Here is a 16,035-nt window from a genome sequence, read left to right as displayed (position 1 = left end):
TTGCTCTATGCCTGAATCATTTACCCATTTCAGAAAGATGTGGTTTATTACATCTAATAAAGAAATATATATATATTAATTATATGGCAATGTTTTTATATAACCTCCTTTCATACAGCCCCTTTACCACGTTCTTGCAAATTGTAACTTGCAAATTGTGATGGGTGGGGTGTGTTGTAAAACCATGGGGGCTGTTGGCATTTCAAATTAGGGAGGTGTTACATTTTATTTTACCATTATTTTACTAGGCAAGTCAGTTAAGAACAAATTCTTATTTTCAATGATGACCTAGGAAGAGTGGGGTTAACTGCCTTGTTCAGGGGCAGAATGACAGATTTTTACCTTGTCAGCTCGGGGATTCGATCTTGCAACCTTTCGGTTACTAGTCCAACGCTCTAACCACTAGGCTACCTGCCGACGTGTTAACGAATTTACCTACAAAAAAGCACAGAACCATTTACACAGACACAATACCTGTATTTTTGTTACATGGTCTGTGAAAATGCAGGAATCATGTCTAGGTCTTTAGGTGGCTTTTCATTTGCTATGTTTTTCACCCCCTGCCCCTTTCAGATCTAACAAAAAGCATGTAAAAAGAAGTAGGCATGGTAAATTAGTGGGATTTTGGTCTGTGTATGAAAGGTATAATTGTTACTGCCCTGTACTCAAGTGAGTCCCAGTGAACCCCTAGCCAATCTAAACTGACACCCTTATCTCTAATCTCTATCAGTGCAGCAGGTGGTAAAATGGGGCCCAGGAAAGAATGTTGTCAAGAACGTCTGCCTGCCTGCCTGCAGAGAAAAGGGGCTGCCTGTACTTTGAGCCGTAGCCCTACTGCCCAGCTGCTCCTGCAATCACTGCTAGGCTGTCTTTAGCTGTTTCAATTAATACATAATGGGAAGTGTTGCAAAAACTCTAATTTGACCATTCATCTTTAGATATAACTGTTGGCCTGTAAAGTGAAATCATACCTATGGCGCTGATAATCTGATGTTATATACAGTCAGGCCCAAAGTTTTTGGCACCCTTGATTAGCAAAAAAATATAGTATAAAATAAATAATACAAATACTGAGCTGTATTTAATGCCACATTTTTTTACAAGGAATATTTTATTTTAATGGGGGTCAAAATGAATGGCACCTCTGTTTTTCAATACCTCACCATGTGCGGATAATGACAGTGAGACTTTAAAAAATATATATTTTTGAGTTTGGAGAACACACTGGGTGGGATCTTAGACCATTCCTCTGTACAGAATCTTTCCAGATCCTTGATATCCTTTGTCTGCGCTTATGGCAAAGATGTCATTTCAGCTAAACCTAGGGTATGGCAAAGTGACGGGGGGGATTCCACCCGCTAATACTGCTAAACTGCATTTGCCTTTTAATCGGGATTAGAATGATTTAGTAGCCTATTTTACATTGTTGGTGTTGAGCTAGGGTATGGCGACTGCCATAACCAATGTACTTCCCTGGCTTATGGACTGTCCTCTTCCATTCAACCACAGGTTTTCAATGGGGTTCAAGCCGAAGACTGAGATAGCTAATGCAAAATGTTCATTTTTGTGGATTTTAATGTGTGCTTGGTTATTGTCTTGCTGGAAGATCCACTTGTGGCCAAGTTTCAGCCTCATGGTAGAGGAAACCAGGTTTTTTGGCTAAAATGCCCTAGTACTGGGTAAAGTTCATGATGCTGTTGACCTTAACAAGGGCCCCAGGACCAGTGGAAGCAAAATGGCTCCATAAGATAAAAGATCCACCACCATATTTTACACTAGGTATGGGGTTCTGTTCTTCATATGCATTTTTCTTGTGACGCCAAACTGGTGTGCGTGGCCAAAGAGCTTTATTTTCATGTCATCCAACAAATGTAAACGCCTGGAGATTGCTAAACGGGATAGACACTTGGATTTGAACCTGTGCAATGGTCAGATTACATGGAGGTGGATCTCTATGGCCACACAAACCATGTTTCCATCCACAGTTTTTATGCAAATAAACTGATATCGTATGAAAAAAAATCATAATCATCTGTGATGGAAACAGGCGATTTCGGTACATTTTCTAAATGCCGACCGATTAATTATTCGTTCGACCTGGGATCATTTTGTGTCTAAAATTAGTTATGCGAGAAATGGCAGTGGAAATGCCTTTATGTGCAAATATTTCAATAATAACCATCATATCGAGGTAAACTTGGAGTCACGTGATGATATGGTGTGTGTGTGTGGTCTTCCCACTACGACTCGAGAAACCATGCAGGTTAATAGATTACAGATAAAATGTAAGTTAGGATGTACTTCACTGGGTGGTGAAAGTGCATGGTGATGAGCTTGATGCTCCTTTCCAATAAATATCTAGGGTCTTATTCTGATGACATGATGCTTCACTGTCATTTGATAAATAGAAATTCTTGCTCTTATCCAAAGTAATCTCATGCAGACTAGCCTACTCGCACTGTATCTGCTAGTTCTTGGCTAGAGCGCACTTGCCAAGACCAGACATGAGTTAACACAACAGTTTTTGTTAAACTAGTTGAAATTTGTTGAAATGCAATGGAAACACATTGAACTTTTTATTTTTATTCAGTACATGAAAACGTAAGTGGAAAAATTACATTTTCTGTGCACTACGTCATCACACATTTCACATTTTATCCGCAAGTCAGTTTTGTGGAAACGCACCACTGATGGGTAAATGCATATATTTTCTTTATGCAGATTTGAGAATATTTGCATGCAGATATGTTGCCCATTGGATGGGAACCTAGCTACAGAGGGCAGTCCAAAAGCACAGACTAAGGATATCAAGGATCTAGAAAGATTATGTATGGAGGAATGGTCTAAGATCCCTGTGTTCTCCAATCTCATTAAACCTTTTTATAAAAAGGCTGTGGCATTATCCTTGCAAGGTGAGATATTCAAAACAGGGGTGCCAATAATTTTGACCCATCTTTTTTGGAGAAGAATATGTATTGCTTGTTAAAATATATTTCTCTGAGCAATTGTATTAGTATAATATAATTACCCAATTTTCTTTTTAGCATACTGCACAATAAAGCTCAGTATTTGTATTTATGTTTTTTTTTTTTTTGCTCATCTTTATCAAGGGTGGCAATAATTTAATTAATTTGACCCGACTGTGTTTCATCACTGCTTTCTGTGAGTGGGTTTCCTAAGCAGATTTTGGTGTGTCCCTCCCCAGGCCTGTGAACCCTTGCGCCGGCTCTCTGAGAGCAGCTCATCTGCTGCAGTGGGAGGCACAGTGACCCCCAGCGGCGCCGCCACCAACACCACCCCATTGTCCCAGGACACGGCTTACTCTAGCCTAAGGCAAGACACGCCGCAGTCCCAGGGCACCCCTCATACCCCTCGCCAGACCAGCACCCCCTTCTCTCAGGACTCCAGCTATTCCAGCAGACAGGGCACCCCAGCCTACCAGTCTAGCCGGACCGAAGGCTCCGGAAGCTACAAGTCTCGCAGACACGAGAGCAAGTTCCAGGATGCCTACAACCGGAGACCGGAGAGGCGCTACGTCCATGGCGCTGGGGGATCGGGATCCTCCTCATCCTCCTCCTCTTACCGAGGCAATTTTGAACAGTCTGCCTTTAAGCAGCACCAACCTGCCCCACCTGAACCCCCTCCCTCTGCCTCATCCTTTGCCCACACACCTCCTCCCCCTTCCAGTGCCAGCTTTAAGTCAGCCTTCTCCCCCTACCAGCAGGCCCCCATGCCCCCTGCGTTCCCCCCCTCAGAACCTCCGATCCACCAGCCTGTCCAGCGGGAGGTGGAGTACCGGAGACCCCCCCAGCCCCCCATGGCCCCTGCCACTGACTTCATGCCAATCAAGGATAAGCCAGGTACTCCACCCATTCCAGAACCCCCACCTGAACCCAAGGCCCACCCCAGCACCCCCCTTGCCCGGAAACCAGAGCACTGCCCACCTTCTCCTGGCACCCCTTCGCTGGAGTCAGAGCGAAATAGCCTGGACTCCCGTATCGAGATGCTGCTGAAGGAGAAAAGGACAAAGCTTCCCTTCCTTCCTGGAGGCGACTCATCAGACACTGAGGTGCGTATGGAGGGGAGCCCCATCTCCTCCTCTTCCTCTCAGCTGTCCCCCATCCCTCCTTATGGGGGCACCCACACCTCTCGGCCCTCTAGCACAGGCCTGGAGGACGTCAGCCCCACGCCCCTGCCTGACTCCGATGATGAGGAGCCCATCCCTGGAACAGGCTTGCTCCTCGAGAGGGTCATCTCCCCAGACCATCTCCATGGGATGAACACCACTGACCTGAAGGATGGTCGCCTCGGAAACCACACACCCACAGACAAAGTGGAGGTAAGAACAAACAGTATCATCCTAACTTTGGGTAGATGCACTGTTTTTAGAAAGTTAGGGATGGAAAGGGGGAATAGAGGGTCCATTCTATACATGACATGTTATTTGCCAGAGTAGTAGTATTGCTATGGAGATGTCTGCTTGCAGCCTGATCTATTTGGCAGTTATAGAGGGGGCACAGGAAGTAAACAGGCCCGCACTTTGGTTCGTTTCATTCTTGTGCTACTAGAGGAAATGGTTTATACTGGTTTCACAGCAAACAGTGACTGTTATTTTATGGGTTTCTTTCAAACTTGGTATGCTGTGAAGTTATCAACAACATACTGGGATACAGAACGTTTGAGTAGTTTGTTTTTCCCCTGCCATCAGAACTCTCAAAGAAATACACTTCATACTTTTCATGTACTTTGACGATCTATTTCCATGGTCTTTCTGTTTGTTTGGCTTTGTGTTTAAAAAAAACATGTATTAATCATTTTGCAAAAATGCAAAGCTCCTAAAGTTGCTAGTTAATTCTCTACATGGCACAATTAAACATTGCAGCCAGCCCTCCAAAGTGTGGACATGTATCAGAGAAACATCAAACAAAGGCTTTAAAACCTGATCCCAGAGCAATTTGACAGGCAAAGTAAGTGGCAATACAGTTGCGGTACAATTTTAGGGCCTAATAGGGTACCTCTATCGGTTCAACTAGTCTTTCATAGTCAAAGAAAAGTACTTTAGGAAGTAATTATTCTCTTGATGAGTAAACAGTTATTTTCCTCATGTTTTATACTCACTGTTTGTAACTAGCTTGTGCCCTGGTAGTAGTAGACCCACACCCAGTGATGTGACTGGGAAAGAGAAACCGGACTCCTTCTGCTGTTGGGGAATAGAGAACACTTTCACTTCCTCTTTTTAAAGCTCATTGGACACGTTGTCAGGGGAGGAGTAGCCTACAGGGCCTGCTGGCCTTTGGCCCCATTCAACACTCAACACTTACTGGTTCTGTTGAGCCTGACATTCAGGATTGGCCACATAGCCCTGTATGTTTCATGTTATCATAAAGCAAACATTTCAATAATATGACCAGTTTGGCACACACGCCACTCCCCAGGCTTTTTAAGTCTTTATGATATTGTTTGTTTCATGAATCATGATTTCATTGCCACCCAGATATGGTTTGTTTAACAATGATGGCTATTATTAATGGGTTGGGGGAAACATTCGTCATTTTATTCATGCTTGTGTTCAGAATCCATTTAAGTTACTAGGGCGATTCCGGTGTTTTGGGCATTGCATTTTTCACACAAAATCACTACTTTAATGTCTCACAGAATGGACAAGCAAAATGTAAATGAAACTTTTGATTTGTGCGTCAATAGTAGCCCTTGGGGGAGTGTATACCCCAAAAAGTGGACTTGTAAATATTGACATGTTGGAGAAATAAAGCAATTATGAAGTGCGTTTATGGATGTTACGTGAAATGGACAAGCTTTTTGGGGAGACTGAAAATATTAGCAAAAGTCTGAGTTGCTAAGTCTTAGGTCAAACAGAACAGATAGATGGCAATAAAAACAATACCATAGAGGCTCAGAATAAGTTAGAGGAAAAACTAAAAGAAATTGAGGAACTTATTCAACGAAGATCAAGTGTAATATATTATAATAAAAAAGCATACTGGATGGAAAATGTGGAAAAATGTACAATGCATTTAAAAAAAAAAATCTTCAACGTAGAAATGCTACCAAAATTAATTGACTAAAACTTGTTACAAATGATGGGGTCACCTATGGTTCACCAAATTATATTTTGAAAGAGGAAGCAAAGTTCTTTAAGCATAGGTTTTTGTTTGTTGCCTCCATCTATTAATAATGTAATATTAACAGCAATACAGAAATACTCATGTGAAGGTGAAATTACAGAGGAGGAACTTATTGATGCAATTAAAGCCTTTAAGTCCAGTAAAACTCCAGGGCTGGATGGCATACCAGTTGAGGTATACCAAACCTTTTTTGATATACTCAGATGACCGTTATTGGCATGTTTTAACCACTCCTATAAAAATGGTAGATTATCAGACACTCAAGGTCTGATTTCATTATTACTGAAACAGGATACAAGTGGGAAATAAAGATCCAGTCCATTAAAAAAATTGGAGGCTTTCAGTGTTGTTACATTTACATTTTAGTCATTTAGCAGACGCTCTTATCCAGAGCGACTTACAGTAGTGAATGCATACATTTCATTTCATGCATCTTTTTTTATTTTTATTTTTTATTTTTTTGTACTGGCCCCCGTGGGAATCGAACCCACAACCCTGGCGTTGCACACACCATGCTGGCGTTGCAAACACCATGCTCTACCAACTGAGCCACAGGGAAGACCGTGATGTTGTGATGCAAAATGTATAGCGCATAGGTATAGTTAAGTATTAATTCTAATCAGACAGGTTTTTAACATGGACGATATATTGGAGAAAATATAAGGCAAGTACTGTAAACAATACAACACTATGAAAAATTTGGGAAACCAGGCCTGCTATTCATAGCAGACTTTGAAAAGGCTTTTGATAAAGTACGACTGGAGTTTCTATATAAATGTCTGGAACATTTCAATTTTGGAGAATCTCTTATAAAATGGGTTAAAGTTATGTATAGTAACCCTAGGTATAAAATAGTAAATAATGGCTACTTCTCAGAAAAAATGTTGAGAGGAGTAAACCAAGGTTGTCCACTATCAGCATATCTATTTATTATAGCCATCAAAATGTTAGCTATTAATATCAGATCCAACAATAATATCAAGGGATTAGAAATACAAGGCTTAAAAACAAAGGTGTTATTGTACGCTGATGATTCATGTTCTTTTAAATCCACAATTTGGATCCCTCAATAGAGGATATAGATATATTTTCTAACCTCTCTGGATTTCAACCAAATTATAAGTGTATTACGTATTGAAGCACAAAAATGATGTGCTCATTGTGTGGAGGCTTACCATTTGACTCTATCAGGTCATATACTGTATAGAGAGATCCTGACACCTTGTCCTTTCCCTCTCCCACAGAGCCATCAGTCTTCTGGGGAAGACATGGAGATCTCGGATGAGGACGACATGCCAGGCACACCCACGCACAGTGGCGACTGTGCCAAAGGCATCGTGGTCCACTCTGCTGTGTCCCCCATGCAGTCTATGCCCCTCCCACCCCCCGGCTTTCATCCTCTACCCCCTCAAGCAGGCTTCGGTCTTCCACACCACCTCTCTGCCGTCCCGGGCCCACACCTGGCATCTGGAGTGCCCCACCCCATGCTGCCTCACCTCTACCCCCATGGCATGGTGCCCATGATGCAGATGGAGCTGATGAGCTGCCTGCCTCAATGGGGCAGCGTTCACATGTCCTTCCAGATGCAGACCCAAATGCTGAGTCGCATGGCCCAGACCCGGGGGCCCTACCCCTACCCACACTTCATGAACACCGGAGGGACGACTTCAGCTGGGTCAGCAGCCATGCAGTTTGGGGGTCCCTACCTACCCTTGTCCATGAGTAGCACCCCAGCTGCCAGTGCAGGGGGCCACGGGCAGCAACCTTGGCCCCATCCCAGCATGCCCAAGTTCAACCCTGCCGTTCCTCCACCGGGCTACGAGGCTAAGAAGGAGGATCCTCACAAGGCCACCGTGGAAGGGGTGCTGCTGGTCATCGTCAAGGAGCTGAAGGCCATCATGAAGAGGGACCTCAACCGTAAGATGGTGGAGGTGGTGGCCTTTAGGGCCTTTGACGAGTGGTGGGATAAAAAAGAACACTCAGCCAAGGTGAGTCATACTTCAAATCCAGCTCCTATCTAGTCTCACTTCAGTCTCACGTGAACAGTCAATTGTGTTCATGAGAGTGGACCATTTTTTTATATTTTTTATTATTATTATTTTTTTTAACTAAGCCTGTCAATGTTGGTTTAGCTCAAATATATATCCCTCAGTGTTTTTGTGGCCATTGTTGCTTGGATACAAAATTAATGTTGTTAGGAAAGCCTAAATTAGAACTCCTGGAATGTTTTGTATCAGAAAAGCTCAACTAACCTCATATTTTTGCGAAGTCGAGGTTATGAGGTAAAATGTATTTGAATGTGTTGAAATGATGGACTCTTGACAACAAGGTAGGTATAACAGAGCTATATATTTAGAGAATTTGGCTAGTTGAAATGGGTGAAATCGTTGAGTATGAAGGACATTGCTGTGTGAACTGGCTAGGTTGTTGTACTTTGCTATTTCACAAACTCTAGCTACCATTTTAATTGCAATGACATGACTATTCAAGCCAGGTATTCTCCTGCGTTAACTAGCCAGATAGCAAACAGGCTTTCATGTGAGTACCATGTTGTTCCTTCCCCCAGGCGTCCCTGACCCCGGTGAAGGCTGGCGAGGAGGAGAAGGAGAAGCCCAAGCCCAAAGAGACCATGGGCTCCAGTCTACTGGAGAACTGGAACAAGGGAGAAGGCCTAGGCTATGAGGGAATGGGCCTGGGCATCGGCCTCCGAGGAGCCATCCGCCTGCCCTCCTTCAAGGTACCACCAGCCACTTTTAGGATTGACTAAGAATATGTCTAAAGGGCTCTGGTGCTTTGTAAAATCGTTCAACAGTTGTATTTGTCAGAGATGATTAATGTGTGTGTGTCTTCAGGTGAAGAGGAAGGACCCACCTGATGCCACCTCCACCGGGGACACTAAGCGAGCGCGACCCTCCACGCCTGTGGACGATGAGCTGGAGGACATAGCGGAGCTTCCAGAAGACGGGTCCAGGATGGACGAGGACAGCGCGGCATTACGGAGGCGACATGCGCGGCCGCTGGAGCTGGACAGCGAGGGAGAGGAGGAAGTAGAGACTTCTGGGAAAGAGGAGTCTCTGTCCGATAGGGAGGAGGAGCCTGACGAGACAGAGGCCTCTGAGAGGTTGTCATCGGGCAAGGTGAGCTGTCAATCAAATGACCACATGTCCTAGAATGGTAGACGAACTGTTGACCATCACAACCTTCAACAGGTGCTTCAGCTCATTGGGAGAAGGCAACCTGAGGCATCATACTGTAGACCAATGCTTTTAATAATAGCTTTTAACCTCTGTGATTGGACCTTTCAGGAGAGTGGAGAGGAAGAGGATGAGGACGAAGATGAGGCGGCCTCAACCAGTGATGGTGAATCATCGGAGTCGTCGGATGAGGGTAAATCCACGCTCATGTCAATGACCATAGTTATTGGGTACTGTGTGTAAACTCTGCCTCTGTAACTTGTCCTATTCTCTCTCCTCCTCGCTCCCACAGATGTTGCCAGTTCAGCATCCTCGAAAGTTGTCTCTGACTCCTCTGCGAGTGGGGACTCCTCTGACTATGATTCCAGTTCAGAGGAGGAGGCAGAAGAAGAGGAGGAGGAAGAGGAGGAGGCGGCGGTAGACGTGGAGAGTCTACCGGATAAAGACGAGGACCGGGTTCGGACATCTTCGTCCTCATCCTCCTCTTCGTCTTCATCATCTGAGGAGGAGGTGGAACCCAAGGCGCCCAGCACGCCCTTAGGTCCTCCCCCAGAGGACGAGCCCTCCGAGCTGGCTGGTTTAGAGGAAGACCAGAGGCCTAGGGAGGGGCTGAAGCTCAAGCCCAACCACAGATCCCTCAGCGAGGTGGAGGGAGCAGCGGAGCCTGGCCGGACCAGCCTGGAGGACCTCAGGCCACCTTCACCCAAAGGAGTCCCAGGTCTTAACCCTCTCCTGTTACCTAACCACACAAGCTTTGTGTTTCAGATGCCATTTCAGATGTTACACTCTGCATATTGCTTTTAACTGACAGATTGTCATGACATGTTGGTTGTCTTTCAGCTGAGGAGTCGGACCTTGACGTGGAAGTCGCCATCCCTGTATTGAAGACAGAGCCCCAGGATGATGTTACTAACCTGCGGCCACCCACCCCGACAGGCTCCCTGGCTGACAGCGACCAGGACTCTCGACCCAAGGCCCACACAGAGGACAAGGATCTGCCCTATACGCCAGGTAGAGGGGCTTCCACATCCCTGGAGCCCGACACAGCCCTCCCTAGATCCCTAGTAGTCCCACCTATGCACCTCCCCCTCCCCCCTTCCCCAGCCATGGGAGGCCACTCCCTCCTGCTACCGCCTCCCTGCCCCATGCCGGACCTCCCGTTTAGGGCCAGGCTGTCCACAGACGAGGATGTGCCCCGCACCCCTGGCAGGGACCTGATGGACCGGGCAAGGGGCCTGGGCAAGTCCCAGAACAGCACTGAGAACGTGCCCGTCACGCCTGGCAGCGATGCCCCTCTGACTGGCAGCAGCCTGGTCAGCCTCAGCTCCCCCCACATATCCGGCAGCCCCTTCTCCTACCCTGCCCAGTCCCCCGTCCTGAGTGCAGGTATCCCCCGAACCCCTGGCAGAGATCTGACCTTTACCCCTGTCTTCCCAGACCCCACAGCCCTGGCTGCTGGCCTTCCCATCCACCGGAAAGCCTCTTCAGAAAGCCCGCTGTTCAAGGAGCCTCCACTCAGCACCCTGGCCAGCCAGACCCTGCCCCCCGACTCCCTCCAGGGACAGGCCTTAACCAGCGTGCCAAAAGACCTGCCTGCTGTCCCGGCCTTAGACCTCCCAGTGCCCCCGGACGTAACCCCGCCTAAGAGGAAGCCTGGGCGACCCAAGAGTAAAAAGGCTGCAGCACTGGCAGCTCTGGCAGCACTGACTTCTCCTAAGACTGAGTCTATGGAGCTCTCGGTGACTCCCACCTCCATGCCCCCCTTTTTGCCTCACGATGCCCAGCTCCGAGAACTCTCTGCAGACACGGCTGCTGCAGCCACTCTTCCTGACATCCCCGGCTGCGCTGGGCTAGACTCCTCCACAGTGGGCCTGGACTTCCGGGAAGGGGAGCCAGAGCCGCATACGGTTCTGCCCCTTGACGACCGGTTCCTCCCCTATGAAGAAGAGGAGCACGTGCAGAAGCCTGCCCGTAAGGTGCGGCGAGGGTGGGAAGAGCTGCTGCTGGCTAGCCACTCCCCCGCGTTCACGCCGCCGCGGCCCCACTACGTCCCACGCTCGGAGTTTGAGGAGATGACCATCCTGTACGACATCTGGAACGACGGCATCGATGAGGAGGACATCCGGCACCTGCAGGTCACGTACGACAAGATGCTGCAGCAGGACAACGGCAACGACTGGCTCAACGACACGCTGTGGGTCCAGCACCCTCATATCCTTTACTACTGCCGTTGATAATATTACTGCCCATTTATTGCTAGTACATTCATATTTGCCTTTAACTGTATAGCAATGATAGGGCCCTCTGATGCCTCTCTACTCGAATACAAACAAGCTAGTCTTTTTTAGTCCTAAAGTGTTGTTCCTTTATTGTCCTTTTTTCCCTGTTCTTTTTAGTATTGCTTAGTCATCAAGCAATTTAGATAGTTGTACATTTAGAAATGCTTGGTCATGGTTCTACCAACCCAAGGTTTAGCCTTTTCCAAAAGTATTTTGGAATGATTTCCCTTGACTCCCCTGCACCTACCAACATCCCAGCGGTGAAGAGGAAGAGGAGGGACGACGGCATGAGGGATCACATGACTGGCTGTGCCCGTAGCGAGGGCTACTACAAGATCGACAAGAAGGACAAGATCAAATACCTCAACAGCAACAAGCACCTGCTGGAGGAGGGGCCCATAGACATGCAGGTGGGTTTCAGCAGAGAGTGGGCTGATGGGCTTGAGTTCACATCAGCAAGGGTGTCTGTTCATCTGCGCGTTTGTGTTTCTCGACGCGTCTGTTTGCCTTAAGGTGGCGTTAGGAGCTCATTGTGTTTTCCTTCTTAATGTCACTCAATCTCCTTCTCTCCCTTACTCTGTCTCGCTCTGCAGGGCAAGAGTATTCCCGCGCAGCCCCTAGTCTCCACCAGAGCTGGCTCTGAGCGGAGGTCAGAACAGCGCCGCCTGCTGTCCTCTTTCAGCTGTGACAGCGACCTGCTCAAGTTCAACCAGCTGAAGGTACCAAAGGCCAAACACAGCCCACACACAACCACTGTTATTTTACTCTGTTAATGTGTCAATGCAATACTGTCACTTCAACTTGTCTTGTTTTATTTTACTCTTTCCCCAGTTCCGTAAGAAGAAGATTCGGTTCTGTAAGTCGCATATCCACGACTGGGGTTTGTTTGCTATGGAGCCAATTGCTGCTGACGAGATGGTGATTGAGTACGTGGGTCAGAACATCAGACAGGTGAGTAGAACTGTCTTCTCAGTCTGAGGGAGGTTATGTGCAGACGGGAAGCATTCTAGAGATTATCCGACAACACAGACGTGTACTTTGTGCCGGCTGCAAATCGTCATGTCCTACAGGTGAGTGTTAAGCAGGCTAAGTGTAAACCCATCCAATCCTCTGCCCAGGTGATTGCTGACATGAGGGAGAAACGCTACGAGGACGAGGGCATCGGGAGCAGCTACATGTTCCGTGTGGACCACGACACCATCATAGACGCCACCAAATGTGGCAACTTCGCCCGCTTCATCAACCACAGCTGCAATGTAAGTGTCTCCTCTCATTCAAAACTGAATCTAGTCAAGTGTCAATTCGTTGACCCAATTTCACATTGCTAGGCTAGCAAACACGTTGATGCTAACACCTCTGTTTTGTTCGTGTTCTCAGCCCAACTGCTACGCTAAGGTGATCACAGTGGAGTCCCAAAAGAAGATCGTCATCTACTCCCGACAACCCATCAATGTCAACGAGGAGATCACCTACGACTACAAGTTCCCCATCGAGGACGAGAAGATCCCCTGCTTGTGTGGGGCAGAGAACTGTAGGGGAACGTTGAACTAACGTTAGACCCTGGCCAAGGGGAAACTCCCGGAAAACAACAAGCACTGTTACCAACTAACGTTGTCCCCCATTCCCTGGACACACACACAGAGACACCATGCTAAAAACACAAGGACAAAAGAGGAGGGGTGGAAGAACCAGGAGATGGGTAAACAACCCATCATCTGGATACAGTGCAGCTACCTGTCTGGGACTCTTTTTATACATGCAGATATTTACTCAAGATTGTTTACGATTCCAGGTGCTCTTTAAAATGGACATAAACATGGGTTTTCTACTACTCTGCCAGTGATCCTTTGAATTTCCACAATGCTGTACACCATCTGGCTTCCTGGTGCAGCACTCTTAATTGTTTTGTGTTCCATTCAGCATGGTTCCCCCCAGGTCTGGTCTTGGCTTGTACAGTTTTACCTACTCCAACTTTTCTCATAAGCTTTACGGAGACCACGTGGAACGTAGCCCCCCCCCATTTTCTATGTTCACACACACACTTCTAGCTCTAGCTGCTCATTAATACTGTTGACACGCACAATGAAAACACTTGGCCGTGGGAGGGACACCGCTTCCCCCATGGGAGATGACACTATTCTCACCATTTTGGTGGTCATAGTGGCACATACAGGAAGTAGGTTTCGGGTCCTGAGAACTGGGTTTGCTACCCAAGGACAAGCCTGCGGGGATGCCTCCATTTCCTTAACCCCCCCCCCCTTTTGTTTTCATTGTAAATGCAGAAAACTGATGTAATTGAAGCTACAGAATGAGTCATTGTGTCATCAATTCACCAACATGTGGAGATCACTGGAGTGCAGATGAATCCACACCTGCTCATTCCAGCAAAGAATATGGAGTATGCTGCTGTCTGTTACTTTATTTAAACATGAAGGAATACGTTTTCAGAGATTTATAAAATGTTATTCCAATGGTTTTGCCATCCTTTGTCATTCAGAAATGACCCTTCATACTGTCTTGTCTTCCCCCCAAAACACTATTGTATTTTGTGTGCAATGAGTGAATGTACTGCCCTCTGTAGGCCATACTGTAGAAATAGGGAATGGGAAAATAATGCAAGATGGGTTCCTTAAAAAGTGAGCTTTTACACCATAGTGTAGTATAGTGTTTCCAAAAGCAACCATAGGCACATCATTCCTTCCATAGCAAACGTTGTTATCCCTGCACAGTGAGACTGCTGATGCAGATTGTATTGAAATGTTTGGACTTCATGATGCCTTCTCACCTCCAACATGACATCCATACATGTCAATCTGGTTGCTAAGGTTACCATGTTATAGAAGTTATTCACCATTTAAAAGACTGCTCTAAGGAAGGGTTCCGATCCGTACAGCTGATGAGTGAATAGCAATTTCAACTAGCATTATTAGCTTTAGGCTTTTTGTCAGGCTTAGATTTCTTCCTAAAGCTTATCCAATGCTGTCTGGAAGCCATACAGGTGTCCATTGCATTTCCAGTGTTAAATCTTGAGAAAAGCATTTATTCAATGCTCTATAAAGTTCACAACAGGAAAATGATAGTAAAAATAGGTGTAAACTAGGTAAATGTAATTCCAATGTTCTCACATGACTGCAGTTAAGAGGAACTTTTTACATTAGAATTACCTTGACAAAAGCCTTGGAATGGGGGGTGTGGCTAGAAAAGAAGGCAGTTTATAAATGTAAGTTAAACCACAAGTGTCATATACATGTCTAGCTTCTGGGGTTTCCATGACTACAGGGCAAAAGTGTTTCTGAAATCTGCCGCTTGCTACTGTGTTAATGCGCATGCACTATTATGAATTGCTGTCTACTTTCGCCTGTGTGAATGTGTTTGTATGACATGAATGTGTGTGGTGTACGTGACATTGTTTTTATTTTACTGGCTGGCGGTGTGTTGGTGGTGGCTGGTTTAGGTGTTCTCACCCCATGGTGCTTCTTTGTAACATGTCAGGTCCCTCCCGGTACAAGTTAGTTCAGTATTCTACTCAGTGTTTCTAATCTGAAACAACCCAATAGACCTTGCACTATCACCACCACACTAAGAACCCCAAGCTTCAATCTTCTGTTTGTGTATGTTTGTCGCGTGGGTATTGTCTCTTGTCATTCAGTTTCATGAATCATTGCTGTTTGTGAATGCACTGGAGGCTTGCACTTCTGCTTACGCCCTCCTAGCCAATCAGAAGTCTGACAACCAAGTAATTCATTGCTTCTCATTCAGTTGGATAGCTCATAGTGTCTTTTGTTAGTTTTTTTTAACAACCGTGATGTTTATATTGTACAGGATCACTTGTATAGAAAAATACCTGAAGCTTTTCTTTTTTTTTTATCGTCATGGGGAATAAATAAAATGATGCATCTTTTTTATTTTTTAACAAAAGATTGAGTATTTGAAGTGGTCTTTTCAGGGATCAGTAAAAAAAAAAGTAATCTTTAAAAAAACATGGGTTTAATTGTTTATTTAAAGGAAAGGTGCATCTTGTACAGAACAAAAATCTCCATTTCCCTTTGAAAGATTGTTTCTTGTAGAAACGTCTTCATTTTTTTCTGCCCATTTCCTTTGTAATCTTAAAATGAATAAATACTTTAACTGTGAATATATATATATATATATTTTTGTTCCAGGGGATTTGCTACAGAAATACAGCTGAGAGATCTGTGTCAGACAGAGCTGGTGAAGCTGGTGGCAGTATTTTCAGCTTGTGTCAAGCTTTATTTAGTATTTTCTGTTGTAAATTCTATGAAAACTTGTTTGCAGTGTGGAGAAAGGAAAAACACATGGTGCAGAAATGACATGGGAATGGGGTGGAATCATCAGCCTGTTTCTCATGTCTATTTATTACACAACAAATGTATGAAAAATAAAATCATAGAAAATAAA

General features: G+C 45.6%; 1 protein-coding gene across 4 annotated transcripts in view; it reads left to right on the top strand.

Annotated features, from left to right (window-relative positions):
* setd1ba (SET domain containing 1B, histone lysine methyltransferase a) overlaps positions 1-16,035 on the top strand; it is a 23,509-nt gene extending 7,474 nt beyond the window's left edge. For 3 of the 4 annotated variants that reach the window (XM_014130662.2, XM_014130654.2, XM_014130668.2), the window contains 12 exons: positions 3,206-4,339; positions 7,388-8,131; positions 8,710-8,880; positions 8,996-9,280; positions 9,449-9,530; positions 9,630-10,055; positions 10,178-11,548; positions 11,860-12,026; positions 12,210-12,335; positions 12,448-12,567; positions 12,735-12,872; positions 12,994-16,035. In XM_014130662.2, the coding sequence (XP_013986137.2) occupies positions 3,206-4,339; positions 7,388-8,131; positions 8,710-8,880; positions 8,996-9,280; positions 9,449-9,530; positions 9,630-10,055; positions 10,178-11,548; positions 11,860-12,026; positions 12,210-12,335; positions 12,448-12,567; positions 12,735-12,872; positions 12,994-13,167 (4,938 nt within the window). In that variant the 3' untranslated portion in view covers positions 13,168-16,035. The remainder of the gene's footprint in view (positions 1-3,205; positions 4,340-7,387; positions 8,132-8,709; positions 8,881-8,995; positions 9,281-9,448; positions 9,531-9,629; positions 10,056-10,177; positions 11,549-11,859; positions 12,027-12,209; positions 12,336-12,447; positions 12,568-12,734; positions 12,873-12,993) is intronic. The other variant, XM_014130675.2, reaches the window with a different exon arrangement.

The sequence above is a fragment of the Salmo salar genome, chromosome ssa01, assembly GCF_905237065.1.
Source record: "Salmo salar chromosome ssa01, Ssal_v3.1, whole genome shotgun sequence".
In the NCBI taxonomy this organism is placed as follows: domain Eukaryota; kingdom Metazoa; phylum Chordata; class Actinopteri; order Salmoniformes; family Salmonidae; genus Salmo; species Salmo salar.
Note: the sequence above shows the minus strand (reverse complement) of the source record. Positions and strands in the feature narration are given on the sequence as shown.